Source organism: Leucoraja erinacea, chromosome 4, assembly GCF_028641065.1.
Source record: "Leucoraja erinacea ecotype New England chromosome 4, Leri_hhj_1, whole genome shotgun sequence".
NCBI lineage: Eukaryota > Metazoa > Chordata > Chondrichthyes > Rajiformes > Rajidae > Leucoraja > Leucoraja erinaceus.
Window position 1 is genome coordinate 28,247,523 of NC_073380.1, and position 18,592 is coordinate 28,266,114.

General features: G+C 44.4%; 1 protein-coding gene across 1 annotated transcript in view; it reads left to right on the forward strand.

The window, feature by feature from the left end:
- LOC129696222 (focal adhesion kinase 1-like) overlaps positions 1-18,592 on the forward strand; it is a 425,097-nt gene that overhangs the window by 175,108 nt on the left and 231,397 nt on the right. The window contains 1 exon segment of the mRNA XM_055633900.1: positions 17,285-17,505. Coding sequence (XP_055489875.1) covers positions 17,285-17,505 — 221 coding nt within the window.

Sequence of the window (18,592 nt, forward strand, 5' to 3'; positions counted from 1 at the left end):
GGGAGCATTATGGTTTCCGGGATCTGGGTGTTGCTGCAAGAGTAACACTAATTTCCTTTAATTATGTGATTGTTATGCAACAGTTAAGAGTGTTACAAAATCAACTATTTTGGAAATTGGACACCCCTTTGTGTATTTACAACAATTACATATCTTTGTGGTCATCAGTTTCTAATTGCTGGTTAACACCACTGGCACAATGATAATCTGGCAACAGTACAAATGCAATCACCATCACTGAAACTTGCAATTAGTTTATTAATCTTGGAAGAAAATAGCTTGCATTTGGTATTGATAACTGTATCAACTCTAAATGATTACAGAACCTCAGGTTGTATATTGTTGTTTGGGGAATGAAATTTGCCATTTTTAGCATGTCTGGCCTATATGTTACTCCAGATTCTCAGCAATGTGGTTCAATTTTTAACAAGCCTCTTTGAAATGCCCTTGCTCGCAAGCCCCTCGGGTGTAGCAAACTGCTCTGAGGAGCTAAACAACCTACTCTCAGAGAATGACTTTGATCACCTTAGAAGGAATTTTAAAAAATATTTAACCATAACATTGTAAATCCATTATGCTGTGTTCTTTGATAAGTGATGTGGTTTTGGAGTGTTGTAGACGATTAACAGTATTGACAAACTAGGTATGCAATGGTTTGTAGTATTATTATTTGAATCATGGAATTGTTATTTCACTGAAGGCAGCCAGCCATTCAGCTTATCAAATCTGTTTTATTTCCTGATGGAACAATCCCATCATTCGTCATCCCCAGCTCTTTCCCTGTGGACCTGCAAATTATTCTCGAGTAAGTGAAAACAAAAGAAAAGCATGTTGGAAATCTGAAATGTAAACAGTAAATGTTGGAAATATTCAGCAAGAAAGTGAGAAGAGAAACAGAATTTAATGTTTCAGGTTTCTGACGAAGAGTACTCAACCTGAAATATTCACACTTTCTCTTCTCACAAATGTCACTCTCTTTCTCTTCTCACAAATGTCTCCCCCCTCCTCTCTCTCCCCCCTCTCTCTCCCCTCTCGCTCTCCCCCTCTCTCCCGCCTCCCCCTCTCTCTTCCACCTCTCTTTCTCCCAATCTCCCCCCCCCTCTCTCTCCCCCTCCTCTCTCTCCCCCTCCTCTCTCTCCCCCTCCTCTCTCCCCCTCCTCTCTCTCCCCCCTCTCTCTCCTCTCCCCTCCTCTTTCCCCCCTCTCCCCCTCCTCTCCCTCCCCCCTCTCCCCCCTCCTCCTCTCCCTCCCCCTGGTACCTACTTCCAGGAGCCACTGGTTGTCCTCCAGGAGGCATCGACCCACAGCCTTGTCCATAGGTGCGGAGTAGGCCATTCGGCCCTTCGAGCCTGCACCGCCATTCAATATGATCATGGCTGATCATCCAACTCAGTATCCTGTACCTGCCTTCTCTTCATACCCCCTGATACCTTTAGCCACAAGGACAACATCTAACTCCCTCTTAAATATAGCCAATGAACTGGCCTCAACTACCTTCTGTGGCAGAGAATTCCAGAGATTCACCACACTCTGTGTGAAAAATGTTTTTCACATCTCGGTCCTAAAAGATTTCACCCTTAGCCTTAAACTGTGACCCCTTGTTCTGGACTTCCCCAACATCGTGAACAATCTTCCTGCATCTAGCCTGTCCAAGTTTCTATAAGATCCCCCCTCAATCTTCTAAATTCTAGCGAGTACAAGCCGAGTCTATCCAGTCTTTCTTCATATGAAAGTCCTGACATCCCAGGAATCAGTCTGGTGAACCTTCTCTGTACTCGCTCTATGGCAAGAATGTCTTTCCTCAGATTAGGAGACCAAATCTGTTCGCAATACTCCAGGTGTGGTCTCACCAAGACCCTGTACAACTGCAGTAGAACCCCCCTGCTCCTATACTCAAATCCTTTTGCTATGAATGCTAACATACCATTTGCTTTCTTCACTGCCTACTGCACCTCCATGCCTACTTTCAATGACTTTATTTATTTAGCGAATGCAGTCCTTTAGCCAAGCAGTTGCCTCTTGATTTGCTGTATGAAGGGTGACAAGTCCTCCTTTGAGTCTTTGTTGAGGGCATGTTTCAATGATGTGTTGCATTGTTTGCTGCTCTCCACAAGCACACTGGAGACCGTTTTTTCTGGGCTTGGTTTTAGGCGCCAGGTTTTGCAGTACTTGTCCAGTTTAGCAAGGTCTTCATTGAGCACCTGTTCCAATGTACCAATATCTGGTGCTTGGAAGGCCAAACAGATGTAATCTGCATAGATGAATTTGCGGGATTTGGTGGTGGGTAGGTCATTTGTGTAAAGGTTGAACAGGGTTGGGGCTATGACTGACCCTTGCGGGAGCCCATTCTTCTGCGTTCTCCATGCACTCTTGTTCTGACCAAGGTGAACTCTGAACCTGCGATTGGAGAGCAGAGATTTGATGGTTTCTGATGCCCAGGCAGGGAGTGCTTTGGTGAGTTTTAGGAGGAGGCCTTTGTGCCACACAGTGTCATAGGCTGCGGTGAGATCAAGGAACACTGCCCCGGTCTTCAGTTTGTTCTCGAAGCCGTTTTCAATGCAGGTGGTTAGGGCCAGAACTTGTTCTCCTGTGCTGCGGTCCTTGCGGAAACCTGCCTGATCCACACTAAGGATCTCTTCTACTCCTGGAGATATACGTTGTAGTATAAGGCGTTCTAAGATTTTGAGTGGGACGCAGAGTAGAGAGATTGGGCGGTAGCTTGCTGGTAGTTTTTCGTCTTTGCCAGGTTTTGGTATAGCAATGACTTTTGCTGTCCGCCATATCTTTGGGATGGAGTTAGTCTGCATGGCCCTAGTGTAAGGTTGGGTCAGCCAGGTTAGAGCTCGGGGGCCCAGGTGTTTCATGAACTCTGGAGAGATGTTATCATAACCTGCTGCCTTTCCACATTTCAGGCCATGCAGGACCTTCTCCAGTTCAGCCACCTCGAAGGGCTCAGGGTTTCTTTCCTTTCCAGATGTTCGTCGAAGTGTCCTTCGTCCTTTCAATGACAGGTGTACCATGACACCCAGGTCTCGTTGCATCTCCCTTTTTCCTAATCGACCACCATTCAGATAATAGTCTACTTTCCTGTTTTTGCCACCAAAGTGGATAACCTCACATTTATCCACATTATACTGCATCTGCCATGCATTTGCCCACTCACCCAGCCTATCCAAGTCATCTTGCAGCCTCCTAGCATCTCCTCACAGCTAATACTGCCCCCCAGCTTCGTGTCATCCGCAAACTTGGAGATGTTGATTTCAATTCCCTCGTCCATTAATATATATATTGTAAATAGCTGGGGTCCCAGCACTGAGCCTTGCGGTACCCCACAAGTCACCGCCTGCCATTCTGAAAAGGACCAGTTTACTCCTACTCTTTGCTTCCTGTCTGCCAGCCAGTTCTCTATCCACATCAATACTGAACCCCCAATACCGTGTGCTTTAAGTTTGTATACTAATCTCTTATGTGGCACCTTGTTGAAAGCCTAATATAACACATCCACTGGTTCTCCCTTATCCACTCTACTAGTTACATCCTCGAAAAATTCTATCAGATTCGTTAGACATGATTTACCTTTCATAAATCCATGCTGACTTTGTCTAATGATTTCACCACTTTCCAAATGTGCTGCTATCCCATCTTTAATAACTGACACTAGAAGTTTCCCCACTACCGATGTTAGACTAACTGGCCTGTAATTCCCCGTTTTCTCTCTCCCTCCCTTTTTAAAAAGTGGGGTTACATTAGCTACCCTCCAATCCTCAGGAACTACTCCAGAATCTAAAGAGTTTTTAAAAATTATCACATGCATCCACTATTTCTGGGGCTACTTCCTTAAGTACTCTGGGATGCAGTCTATCTGTCCCTGGGGATTTATCGGCCTTTAATCCATTCAATTTACCTAACACCACTTCCCGGCTAACCTGGATTTCACTCAGTTCCTCCATCTCATTTGACCACCGGTCCCCTGTTATTCCGGCAGATAATTTATGTCTTCCTTAGTGAAGACGGAACCAAAGTAGTTATTCAATTGGTCTGCCATGTTCTTGTTCCCCATGATCAATTCACCTGTTTCTGACTGCAAGGGACATACATTTGTTTTAACTAATCTTTTTCTCTTCACATATCTATAAAAACTTTTGCAGTCAGTTTTTATGTTCCCTGCCAGTTTTCTTTCATAATCTATTTTCCCTTTCCTAATTAAGCCCTTTGTCCTCCTCTGCTGGACTCTGAATTTCTCCCAGTCCTCTGGTGGGCTGCTTTTTCTGGCTAATTTGTACACTACATCTTTTGTTTTGATACTATCCTTGATTTCCCTTGTTATCCACGGATGCACTACCTTCCCTAATTTATTCTTTTGCCAAACTGGGATGAACAATTGTTGTAGTTCTACCATGCAGTCTTTAAATGCCTTCCATTGCATATCCACTGTCAACCCTTTAAGAATCAATTGCCAGTCTATCTTGGCTAATTCACGTCTCATACCCTCAAAGTTATCTTTCTTTAAGTTCAGAACCCTTGTTTCTGAATTAATTATGTCACTCTCCGTCCTAATGAAGAACTCAACCATATTATGATCACTCTTGCCCAAGGGGCCACACACAACAAGACTGCTAACTAACCCTTCCTCATTGCTCAATACCCAGTCTAGAATAGCCTGCTCGCTCGTTGGTTCCTCTACATGTTGGTTTAGAAAACTATCCCGCATACATTCCAAAAAATCCTCTTCCTCAGCACCCCTGCCAATTTGATTCACCCAATCTATATTAGAGAGATGGCCTTGTTGTGCTGGGTGACACTCATTCACTGCCCGGTCCGTGTCTTTCAATGTAAATTTGCATGGGAACATGGTTTGGAGATGTGTGACGGTTCTATCAAATGAGAATAAGAGTGCTGCTGTCTTGTCAACAGACACGCACATAAGCAGTTAATATTAGTTTTGAAATTCTCGTTGATCACAGAATTTTTCATGACAAAGCATGAGTAATTGTGTGATCAGCATGATGGCGTGAGAATTTGGCGAAATGCGTGCGTCTCATGCTCAATGTGTGAGTCTCATGCTCAATGCCTGAGAGTTGGCAGCTCTGCTGTATGGGATCCATAACATCTCATTCCCTGCATATCCATGTGCCTATCTAAAAAAGCTTCTTAAACACCACCATCCTATCTGCATTCACCACTACCCCTGGCAGTGTGTTCCAGGCACCCACCACCCTCCGTGTAAAACAAAAACTTGCCCGACACTTCCCTTAACTTTACCCCCCTCACCATTAAGGTTTGCCCACAAGGATTTGACATTTCCACCCTGGGGAAAATGATTCTTACTGTCCACTCAATAATGGCCTCTCATAAATTCATAAAGTTGATTTCATCATACCAGGTGTCCCCTCAATCTCAAGTGTTCCAGAGAAAAGGATTGCATACGTGCTTGTTTTTTATCCTCCATTCATTGTTAACCTCGATGCTGAATTGGCCTTACTTTGTCTTCCTGCTTTTTACTTACAAGCACTGTTAATCTGTGTCTATATTAAAAGTCCCATGTAAAGTTGCTGTTTATGCTTCTCTCACTGCAGCTTGTGTTGCTGTTGTATTACTCTGTAAGTCCTCAATGTTGACAACAGGTTTTAATCTTGTAATTGGTTATGCTGGAATTTCAACCCATGGGCCTTTTTTTGAGTGCACAACATAAGTACTACTTCTGGAATTAAGCAATGCCGTTGGGTGAGAGTTGTAATTGGGCATGTTACCAAGAAAAACTCTGGAAAGGAGAGAGTTTCTCTGTAGAAGGCTTTTTGAAAGGTCTTTGAAATTTGGGAAGGGTGATTGGAAGAAAGAATCTAATTGTAACCTGAAGGGTTTGAAAAAAAATACTATGATTAGTTAGAGACTGTTGGAAAAGCTTGTTTTAAGATGGACAAAGTGTCTTCAAATAATCTGGAAGAGAATTTGATTATGAGCAAATCTACTTTCTATAAGATTAAAAATCGAATAATCTCTAAATAAAGTGTCATAAAATTCAAGGGAATTGGCATTTTTCTATATTAGGACTGCTCCAAATATCCCAATGGGTCCTGCATTTGAAGCGCTCAATAATAAACATGCAAGTCCTCATGCTCCTGCGGAGTTTAAGTCATTTTTAATGGGATGTTTTGGAGAAAGTGTAGTCAAGGAAAACAACAAAGTTGGAGAATTATTTGTACAGTAATTATGATACTACGGAAGTTATGGAAGTTTGTGAATGAGTTACTGTTTCATGTCTTGGGAGCAACAAAATCAGAAAATGTTTACGTTGTGTCAGCAAAACGTTTTATTGTTTGCATTGCTGAATTCTAATTGTTTTCATAAAAGTAAACGGATTTTACTTTATTGGACTATATTTGTATTTCTTGGTATTCCGGTTAAAATTTTCATTGTGGCAAGCATTTCAACAATTCGTGCTGGTTGTTGAATCCTAAATCGAGGGTTGTGGGGAGAGAGCAAGGTAATATACTGGTAAGCAGGAACCTGATGAAGGGTCATCACAAAATCACCTATTCATGTTCTCCATTGATGCTGCCTGACCCACTGAGTTACTGCAGCACTTTGTGTCTTTTAATGTACTGGTAAGGTATGGATTAACGATGATCATATCGAATGGTGGAGCTGGCTTGAATAATCAAATGGCTTGCTCCCATATTTCTATATTTCAGTTTTATACTGCATGAATGAGAATGCAATTTTAAGATCCTGATGTTGTTTATTTTCTTCAGAAAACAAAAAGGTTAAAATCAGACCCACTTCAACAAAATTCAAATAAAATTGTACATGAAACATTTGGATGTTTTAATTAATAATTTGCTTGACAAGAAAAAGAGGGGGAAACAAAACCTTAAGTGCTGGTAACACAAACAGTTTTTACATATTGTCTTCATAAAACAATTATTAAATTGGATATTCTAGGAAAATTAATGTTTTGTTTGAGTGTATCTGCCTTTCATAATAGTTTCCCAAAGTTCACAAAACTCACAATGGAATTTTAGAATTAAATTGAAACTCGCACAATTCTATTCCTGTGTCAGTTAGAACTGATTAAAACAATTTAAATGGTTTATAATTATTATATTGTGTGTGTGTGTGTGTGGAACTTTTCAGGAAGCAAACCAGTTGTATGTTCTGATAAATGCAACCAATGTTTGCTTTGAGGAACATTACAACTAACCATGATTTGTATTTAAATCAAAAAAGTGGATATATGAGAAATATAAAACAGACAGAAAATGCTGAAAGCATTCAAACGGTCAAATAGCATTCAGGTGGAATCTATAACTTTTTAATTTGCACATCTATTTCCATAGGTTAACATTCCAGACACACTCTTTCGTTGCCAAAGGTATTTGGTGCAAGTTTCTTTGAAACACAAATGCCATCATGTACCAGTTTGCCTGGTTCTGTGCTATAGATCATCACTGGCCATTTATTTATGATTGTAAAAGATACAAAACTATAACTATTGAAACTATTGAACCTCAAAAGATGTCATGTGTTTGGAATGAACAACCTTGAATTGAAACTTTGTATTATAGTGCAATAAAAAGTTAAGATTAAAGGTGAGTACTTAATTATCATTTGAAGTTAATGGAATAAACATTGCACAATCTTATTAGAGAATGCCAACGTGCATCGTTTGAAATTATAGCAATTGAGTCGTAGAATTGTGTGGCACAGAACTGGACCCTTTTGGACCACTTCCTCTATGATGACCATAGTGCCCACCGTTGCTATTTCCAGTTGCCTCCATTAGGCCTATGTCCCTCAACGCCTTTCTTATGCAGGTACCTGTACATATGCCTTTTTAAGTTGTCTAACTTGTATCTGCCTGCATCTTCTCCTTTGGCAGCCTGTTCCCATTTAATCATTGCTCTTTGAGTGGAAAATATTTCCCCTCAGATCTCCTTTAAATTTCTCCCCTCTCATAAACCTGTGTCTACCGTCCCCTACCCTGAAAAGATTCTGACTACCTATCCCACCCAAGCTCCTTGTAATTTTATTAACCTCGATAAAGGTCACCCTCTTTTTACTCTGTACCTCTTCTCCCCCCCCCACCCCCCCCCCCCCCCCCCCCCCCCCCCCCTCCCCCCCCTATGAGCAGACACATTCCAGCCGGAAAATGCATCACTCATCCAGTTTCTCCTTAAAACGAGAACCCTCCATTTTAGAAAATATCTTGGTAAATTTCTTCTGCATTCCCTCTGGCACCATTTATTTCCTGTAGTGTGACGACCAGAACAGTACGCAATACTCCAAGTGCGGTCAAAGCAATGTTTTGTAGATTGATGGTCCCCAGCAAACATTTTGTGTGCAAACCATTAATACATTTTTCCTGCGTAACCAAGCTGTTTAATAGTAAGATTAAACGAGTACTTACCAGTACGAAGTTTGATCTGTATTTTATGAGGAGTTACGGTGAGGGATTAAGTGAAGACCCCAGCTCCAGTGCGCATGCGGCATACTTCGAAGCAGCGGTGTGAAATCACAGAATAGACACAATATTTGAAGTAAGATAGTAAAGATCACGAGACATCAGTTTACTAGTTCGATCTGTATAATGAGGGTGGGAGCGGCGGGCACTTAATCCCTCACCGTAACTCCTCATAAAATACAGATCAAACTTCGTACTGGTAAGTACTCGTTTAATCTTACTATTTTACTTCGGAGTCACGTGAGTGATTCCGTGAAGACTTCAAAGGTCTGTGATTTCAAACCGTGTAACAGTTTTTATTTCACTCACTGCCGAAGTTTATGAGGGAGGAAGTGTTATCGTAATCAACCAGTGGATCTGCTTTCAAAAGAAACAGAAAGGTATTTGTTAACAATAACAACATAACAGAGCTCCTCTGAGCTTAAATTAATATTGCAGTTTGTAATATTCTCCTGCAATTAAATCAGGTTTATCAACGGTTTATAATAAAAAATGTTCTGAACGCGGTTCCCTTGACCATTCTGCTGAATTGAAAATGTGGTCAACCGGGATGTCCATTCGTTCAGCCGCTGATACCAATGCTGCCCTAGTGGAATGGGATTAAATGTATTATTATCTATTCCGGCAGCTTTCAGTACCTGTTTGAGCCACCTTGGAGTGGTTTGGCTCGTACCCCGTTTTGGGTTACTGTGGTTGACCCATAGGCTTTCCTCTCCCTCTAAGATAGTGGGTTGTGTCTATATATAGTAGTAGATGGGTCACCACACTCAACCTGGACTCTGGTGGGTAGGCCCGGAATCCCACCAGTGAATCGGGCGTTCCTGGTCCATATAGCCATATATAACGACTACAGCACGGAAAAACAAAACACAGGCGATCTCGACCCTGCTAGTTCGTGCCGAATCCATATACCTGCGAGTTAGATTTTACCAGACCTAAATATGAACTTGATGCGTCTGGGGTAATCACCATGTATCCAGTCTAGTTTATGGAGTGACCGGACTCTTTGAGCGTGTACGAGAGCCATAAGCATGAGCCTTTTTTTAAAACATAGATTAAGCAAGCTGAGGGATCTGGCTGGTGCCATTCTCTGAGGTATGTCAATATCACACCAATATCCCATACATGGGTATATACCTGGGTGTTTGGGGCTTATATTATAGTTGCCCTTCATAAGTTTACCTTCAGTGGATGGGATCCCATGCTCTGCTGACATGCGGTTTTAGATAAGCAGATAAGGCGCTCCATGCTGTATTTACGGCACTGTAACTCACCTTTTAGTCATGGTGTAGATGTTCCAGGAACTCCAATACGTCAGTGGTTGAATAGTTCGTTGTCCCTGCGTCGTGGCAGTATTTTACCCATGTTAGCTTTTAGTGACTGTTCGCAGGGATGCCGACATGGTGGTAATGGTTCCTTTGGATAATCCCAGTCCCTGGTAAGGTCTATTCAAAACCTGCACCCAGGAGTTTGATGTTTCCCTGGCATGGGTGGCTTATGCCTGATACTGGGTTGAGTCAGCAACCATGGTCCACTAGGGAAATCCATAGGTGACTCGCCCACCGTGTCGTGATGAACTGGGAACCATGGCTGTAGGCCGGTCGGGCACGTTCAATATCTCGGAGACAGATCCCATCTGTATTGCGAAGTGCCCGACTGATGAGGCAGAAGGGAGGAAGGCAAAGCAGAAATTCCCCCTTCCAGCGTATAGGCATCTATCGCTGCTGCCTCTAATCTGGTTCCTAAGTCACATACATGGGTTACTGGTGATTCCGTCTTGTGCAACCAAATTGATATCTGGCTTTCAAACTGCTTAATAAATTTAGCAGATATTTTGGGTTATGACATCTATTCAATGTAATCATAAATTTTACCCCGTGACATGGTGTCTCCCACTGTGTTCTAGCTTCCTAGGACATAGGCAGCTGATAGTTAAAATGTCTTTTGACACACCATTGCCAGATTTGTTTGACCAATTTGTTGCACAATAATGATTATTATGCTCCCCATATGGTTGATATAAGCCACCACCATAGTATTATCAATCCGTAACCACATATGTACGTGCTGCATTTGAAATGCATATGCTTTTTTAGCCCAATAGGCGATCACCAATCCCAAGAAGTTGATGCCCGGTATGTGTAGTAACGATGTTTGTGACTTGGTCCATCTGTTACCTGTGCTGGATATGGAGTTTAGTTGCTCCCCAGCCTAAAGTACTGGCATTGGTTTTTAAAATAACCAAGTTGGGATTGGTGATGATAATAGGGCTGAAAACTATGCCAAATATATGTCTGCCCACCACCTTAATTGTGATATAGCTTCAGTGGGTACATTCATGATTTGATTATAGTGACCCAAGTATCTTGGCAAAGTAACAGTCATATGGACGGAATTATTATTGAAGCCCAGATAATCCTTGGTAGTAACGCTTCAATTCTGGTTTATCTGGGCGTGGGATGAACCTCAGCTTTAGGGAGCTGTTTCGTAGCTAGAACTGCTCCACAGCTAATTCCTTTGTTTCCCCTAATATGAGGATATCATCCAATATGTGCCATGATTATGCTTGTTTTCTTAATATTTTCATGGCCATTTATAATAGTTTAGGGCTGAGGTTTAGACCATATGAAATGCTATATGCTCCCATGGTTGCCCTAACCGGGATATCCATGATCCAGGTAAATATATTTAGGTATCTATAATGATCCTAGTGTATGGTATAAGATAGTTAGCATCTCCCATATCAATGCTCCCCATAGGTATCCTAGGGAGATCAGATGTCTGGCAGTGACAAAACTCCACCTCCATCTTAAAGTGGATATACTCAACAGATTTATTTAGTGATATTAGATCAATGATGATGCTACATTCATCATCTTTTATAGTTTTGGTGAATATATTCGATACAAATTCCAATCCGTTTAGTAATGTGCCTGTTTAGTTCAGCTTGCCTTCTCACTTCTCTTTTCTTAGAGGGAGAAACAGCCCTTTGGGCGCATTGCTGAACTGGCAGTAAAATGCCCAATTTGAATTCGTTTTTATCCTCTAATGCTGTTGAGTATATTTTGGTTATTTGTGACAGCATCCCATGCTTAGCCCACTCCCCATGCAGTTTAGTAGAACACCCTTGTTTTAGTGTAAACTGGGAGGAACCAGACTACCTACCTCCATGCTTGTTGTTTTTCATGAAGGCGTAGTTTGCTGGTATGCTGGTGCTGTCGGTGGGGCGGCGCATCTTCCCACGGCTCCGCTCTGGGCCCCGTCTAAAAAGAACTATGGGGGATCTGCAGCGGTCACCAGGCTTTCACCAGTCCTTGTTTGATATTGCTGGTGGATGCCGAGGGGTGCTGCCAGCTGGGTGTTGGATGTGATGTCCTGCTCGTCCCATAGCCTGCTCCCTCTTCCCCGCAGCAGCGGTTTGCATAGCCCCATATATTCGGGGTGCGGGCAGGTCTATATGCACCATCGTTCAGTCGAGTATCCCAAATATGGGAACATCTTAGGCGTCAGCACCAAAGGCGAGCAAAGGTGGTAACATCTTGACCTTCTGTAGAATTCGCTGCTTGTCTGTGAGTCTACGAGACCCAGCTGCCTGCGGATTTGCCTCTGGAAAGGCCTGCTCCTGCAGGGCTTTTGTTGGGAAGATGGTCGCGTGGAGGAGCCATGTAGTGGCCCACGACACCCAGTGGCTCTTCCTGATCCTGCTCCCCTGGCATACTGCTGTTCTCGTCCGCCTGCCCAGCGCTTAAGCCAGCCCAGCCCTGGCCTCCTTAGCCCTTAAAAAAGGAGCATAAAGGATGCGCTAAATGGGAGGAGGCAAAGCACTCCACTCCGCTGTTGCATCAATCCCTCGACAAGGGAGATGGCTAGTGCAATAGCACTGGGGTAGGAGTCAGCTCCCTTGGCATTCAGCCAGTGCCCCTTTACACCGGCGGCACAGGGAGCGGCTCGGTGTCGAGTGAGCGGGAGCATTGAAATAGCTCCACCGCTACCGGTGGCTGCCTCCCAGATAAGGACCCTCGTGTGGAGTTGGGCAGGCAGTCCTTCTCCTGGAGGTGAACTTCATGACCTCCTCTGGCTTGGGGAGACAGACATACTTATTTTGCCTTCTCCAACCTGTTCCAGTTTGGAGGAAGATGGCTCCTGTAGAACCTGTAAATTGGTAAGATTTCCCCTTACCTGTAAGTAGAGGCTGCCTGCCGTTTTCCAGGCGGCGTTGTGGCGGTTCCCGGGCGGTGATTCTCCTGGTCAGGAGTCTGCAGGGCTGCCGGTCGGGTTTTTTAAAATTTCCCCGCCGGTCCGCGGCTGTACGGAACAGCTGTTCAGCGGACCGGCATTAGCGCAGCTCCTAGCAGCGGTCCGCAGCGTTAGCGGTCCGGGTGGCACCTTTTCCCCGTCACTGTCGGCCCCACGCTGGAGTCGAAACGGGGCCCGCTCACCATGCCTCACTTTGCTCCCCCTGGAGCAAAAATCACAAGGCCCGATTAAGGTAAGTACTTACCTCTCGTCCCTGGATGCGGGAGCTAGCCCGACTCCCGCTGGCTGCCGCGTTCTGCACGCTGTGCGATAATGCCGCATGCGCACTGGAGCTGGGGTCTTCACGGAATCACTCACGTGACTCCGAAGTAAAATTTGTAGTTCTCCTTTAGCTAAGTTATCATTGAAATTCATCATGTTCTAATATTTATTGTAGCAAGCCGTCCAAAGTGATGGAAGCGGGGTGTTGATTTCTGCATATTTACAGGGCTCCCAACTCTAACGCTTTGAGCGTGAGAATCACTCATTTGGACAAGCTCTCACGCTGATCACAAATTTATCACGCTCTGTCGTGAGAAATTCTGTGATCAACGAAAATGTCAAAACTCGTATAAACTGCATGGGCTGCGGGTGTTGGAGAGCCGGAGCTGAAGCAGCGACGGAAACAGATGCGGGGAGCCGGGGCTGGCGAGTGTTTGCCGGGCGAGCGAGTGTTTGCGGGGCTGGCGAGTCACTCGCTGCAGCTTCAACCATGGAACAGCCTCAGTGCAAGAGTCCCGGGCTGTCGGAGACGTCGGAAGCATTTCGCCGCTACCGTGAGATTCGGCACAGAGACTCTCAAAGGGAGGGGGAGCATGAGAGGGGGGGGGGACAGGGAGACCGGGGGGAGAGAATGGGGAGAGAGAGGAGGAGGAGGGGGGAGAGAGGTAGAGCAGAAAGGGGGAGGGGGGAGAGTGAGAGTGAGGGGGGAGAGAGAAAGGGGGAGACTGGGAGAGGGGGATAGAGGGACAGGGTTGCCAACTCGTGCATTGAGCATGAGAATCACGCATTTCGTCAAATTTTCACGCTGATCACAAAATTCTCACGCTCTGTCGTGAGAAATTCTGTGATCAACAAAAATGTCAAAACTCATATCAACTGCATGGGCCTCGGGTGTTGGAAGCAGAAGCAGCGGCGGGGACAGTTGTGGACGGGGAGCGGGGCTGGCAAGTGTTAGCCGGGCTGGCATTGCTCATTGCTGCTCTGGCCATGGAGCAGCCTCAGTGCAAGAGTCCCGAGGATGTGTTGCGCCGCTGCCGTGAGAGTCTCTGTGCCAAATTCGCCCAGGTGACCGGTATGGATCAGGCTGCAGCTCGGTGCATCCAGGGAGACAACCATTGGCTGCTGGAAATAAGTACCAAGCACTGGGTAGAAACGGTGGAAGACAGTGGACTTCAAATGGGAGTGATTGGAGAAAGCATCCTGCTTGCCTGCTAGATTTTCACTTACTGTAACTGCAGGAAAAATGTTCCCGATGTTGGGGGAGTTCAGAACCAGGGGTCACAGTTTAAGAATAAAGGGAGGCCAGTTAGGACTGAGATGAGGACAAACTTTCTTCACGCAGTGGGTTGTGAATCTGTGGAATTTTCTACCACAGAAGGCAGTGCAGGCCAATTCACTGGATGTTTTCAAGAGAGAGTTACATTTAGTTCTTGGGACTAACAAAATCAAGGGAAAAAACCAGGAAAGAAGTACTGATTTTAGATGAACAGCCCTGATTATATTGAAGGCAGTGCTGGCTTGAAGGGCCGAATGGCCTATTCCTGCACCTATTTTCTGTTTCTATGCTTGAATATATGGCAATAAAACTCGATCACATGATTTTGAAGCATTCATGCATGGTGGAGGTATAATGTAGTCAGAGAGTGATACAGTGTGAAAACAGGCCCTTCGGCGCAACTTGCCCACACCCGCCAACATGTCCCAGCTACACTACCTGCTTTTGGTCCATACCTCCAAACCTGTCCTCTCCATGTATCAGTCTAACTGTTTCTTAAATGTTGGGATGGTCCCTGCCTCAAATACTTCCTCTGGCAACTTGTTCCATACACCCACCACCCTTTGTGTGGAAAAGGTTACCTCTTAAACATACTTCATACAATAAACATTGAAATCATACTTCTACAATGCACTAAAACATGATTTTAATACATCAAATTTCAAAAATTCCCTAGCCTGGGAGGGGGGACACCCCCCTTCCATACCCTCTCCCCACTCGATTGCTCCACTCCCTCACTGGGTACCCAAAAACCCAGTGATCAGTGATCATGCAGCCCCGCCACTTTCAAAAACGCTCCGCGGACCCTGGTTCAGACGGAGAACACTGCCAGATGTGAGCGGGGAACTGAGGCCAGTTGTCCGTGATGTCTGGATCCCGATGCTCAGAGCTTCATGTTTCGGAGTTGGCTAATGTTATTGATTTGTAATTAGTTGACAAAAACTTAATTTTTTTATCCGGAATATCCAGGGGGATGGGATAAGTGTAATATTTAAATTATATGCAAGGTGTCAGGCTGTCTGTCACAACATACAACCCCGATAACCCATTATTTCCTTCAGTTAAATATTGGGAAGATAGCACTATTATCAAACTATTATGTTTGTTTACCTCACTGACTATTTCTAACCCCCCCCCCCCCCCAGGTTGAGCAGATATTCCCCAATCTCGTTATTTTATTAATTGAACACATAGATGAACATCCTCAAGCAGTGTAATCAGATGGAAACTGAAGGTATGCAACTGGAGTCGGGGTCAGGAGTAGTGCCAGGTGTGCAGTGAGACCCAGGTTGGTCATCATGGGCCAAGTGTTTGATAATAATCTGATTTCCATACATGAATATACTTAAATCATTCACGTGCTGCACGTTGATCAGAGCCTGGCCTCTACTGTGGAATGTAATTAGGAATGTAATTTAGTCTAACCTTATTCATAGCTAATCCAATTTAAAGCATATGTATTGCATTCAAGTGTAAGTTAAAAGACTTGCTACAGTATGCACCATCGGAGGAGGAGCCATCTTGGGGAACGGCTGCTAACCAGCAGCCATCCGTTTAATTCACTTTTTTTTGTAGTTCTAGTGAGTCCTGTGTTTTGTTTGTGGGAGAAATAGACTTTTTAATGTGGGGGGAAGGGGGTAACTATATTTCTAGGTCCCTACCTGGTCGGTGAGGCAGCTTTTTTCTCCGGGCTGCCCCGTCGACCCGTCCTCGTGGCCTACCAGCGGGCATGGAGAGCCGTTTCCTGGTGGGGACCTCGGCTTCGGTGGCGGCACAGTGCTGGAGTGTTATCGCGGAGCGGAGCGGGCGATGCCTTGGCTGGGTCGCCGCGCTGGATCGACGCGCTGGAACTCCGGTGAGCTGTGACCGCCGAGTTCAACACCTCCAGGGCTGTGGGTCTGTGGAGCGGGCGGCGCCGACTTCAACATCGGGAGCCTGGGAGCTCCAAACCGGCGCGGCCTTGTCGGCTTCGGAAGCCGCGGTCTCCGGTAAGGAAGCGGCCGTTCCAGGTGGCCCAGCCGCTGAGAGGACTCTCCCGACGCCGGGGCAACAGCACCTGGCGAGAACGGCCAGGAACATCGGGCCTCCATAGAGGCAACTGTGGAGGCCTCAATAGGTCTGACTTTAGGAGAACTGGGGATGGGGACTGGACATTGTGCCTTCCCCCACAGTGGTATCCAATGTGGGGGGATGATTTTTGTGTGTAAGTGATTATTTTAGTTTGTGTCCAAGATGGCTGTCGGAAGGGTGAGTGGACGCTGGCGCGGTTTAGCTGCCGCTGCTCTCTCTTCACACTGTTTTTGATTTTTTTTGTGTTTGGATCGAATTCTGTCTTTAATTTGTGTACTGGTGATGTCTTTATTATTTATTTTACTCCGATTATATGTTTTTTTACTCTTGTTAAATTCTGTAAGGTGTCCTTGAGACTTTTGAAAGGCACCCACAAATAAAATTTATTATTATTATTATATTGCACAATTTCAAGCTGAAAAATGCAAAAGCTCTGTACCAATAGGAGGGGGAACACCCTCCTCCCACACCCTCCTCCCACACCCTCCTCCCACACCCTCCTCCCCCACACCCTCCTCCCACACCCCCTCCTCCCCCCCCCCCCTCCCACCCCCCCCCCCCCACCCCCCCCCCCCCCCCCCCCCCCCCCCCCCTCGCGCTTGGTCTCTCGCAATTTCTCACTCCCAACTCTCACCCAGTGTTGGCAGCCCTGAGATCAGACCCAATACAGTGTTTTCCAGATTTGGTTACATCAGGCTTGATATGAGCAAGCTGTGACTAGTATCCAAACTATCAAGAAAGGCCAATATTAGGTTTGATTTTGTTATTACTGGCTGAACCCTTAACTTTCAATTATTCGTACTTGGACACACTGGCCCCTCTGAATATCTATTGTTTTTACTTACTGCACATACTAATAATTGACAAATGCACCACGCACTTCCACCAGTTTTAATTTTTGGCATAAATATCACGTTCTTCACGTCAAAACTGTATTAAAATTTTGTTTTTCGCCTTCAGAATATGACCGACACATAGCAACCCGCAGAGGCATGGCAGCTGCTTACCTTGACCCGAACTTGAATCACACAGCAGGTTCAGGAGCCAAGTCTCGCTTGAGTATGGAACGCTCTCCTGGTGCCATGGAACGAGTACTGAAGGTCTGCCATTATTTTGAGAGTAATAATGAACCCTCAAACTGGATCATGAATATTCGGCATGGCGATGCGACAGATGTCCGGGTGAGTCAAGTAAAAATTCAGGCTTTTTAAAATCAGGTTAGAATTATTTCCTTTCTGGAGAGATGTGCTTCTCTCTGAAGACTGTAAAGCAAAGGAGCCTTGTTTTATTCTTGAAAGTATTTTTTAAATCCTTTCTACAATTTACTTTGAAAAGAGTTGGAAATTCAACTCACACTATGCCTTATATGCAGTTATACAACTCAATACTAATTTACTTGTATTTAGGGTAGTAATAATGGCAAAAGTGTCAACTTTGATCACCATTAACTGACAGTGATTTAACAATTTCCTCATAACTGCTTTCAAATGCAGAAATCTGGAAGTTGCTATAATTAGTTATTTGTAAGCCAGCTGGACTTAACACACATTTCAGTGAGGAAGATTAATTGACAGCCCTTTAAAATGTGTGATCTGATGAGAAATTGCTGTGCAATATTTTAGGGGGTAAAAATAATCAACATTAATTTAAATGGAAAACTCAAAAATAATATATATATATATATATATATATTAAACTTGTGAACAAGGAAGATATCCAAACTCCACAGACAACATGAGGTCACAAAGTACTTATGTTCCTGTAAGTATACTTTTGTTTTTAATTTGAACAATTCTTTGGTGAAGCATTCAGATCTTTTGTAAAGGATTTAAGTCCTTGACAAATTCAGCTAAATCTGGAAGGACGACTTGAGCAGCTGCCATTTTTTCCCTCCCATTTTGCAGACAATACTATTTTTGGCTGCCTTGGCTAATGATCCTTTTCACCCTCATGCCCTTAGGAAACATAAAGCCTTGACACAGAGAATTTGCCTAGCATGTTTTGCACTTTTCTGCTGGGGAGGATTGTTTTAAAGGTAGGGCCTTTTTTTAAGCATTGAAATCAGTGACTTGCTGCTGACAATAAAATCTGGGACATTTTATTTCCCACAAAAAATGTAGAAACCAGAGGAATTAGCCTTCAGCATGTAAAAGCTGAAAACTGTCTTAAACTCAAATGAAGGATCCCAATGAAAGATAACTCGGACACTTTGGTCAGAAGAACAGGTCACTAACAATGTACTCGTACAATGTAATGAAGGAATTTATC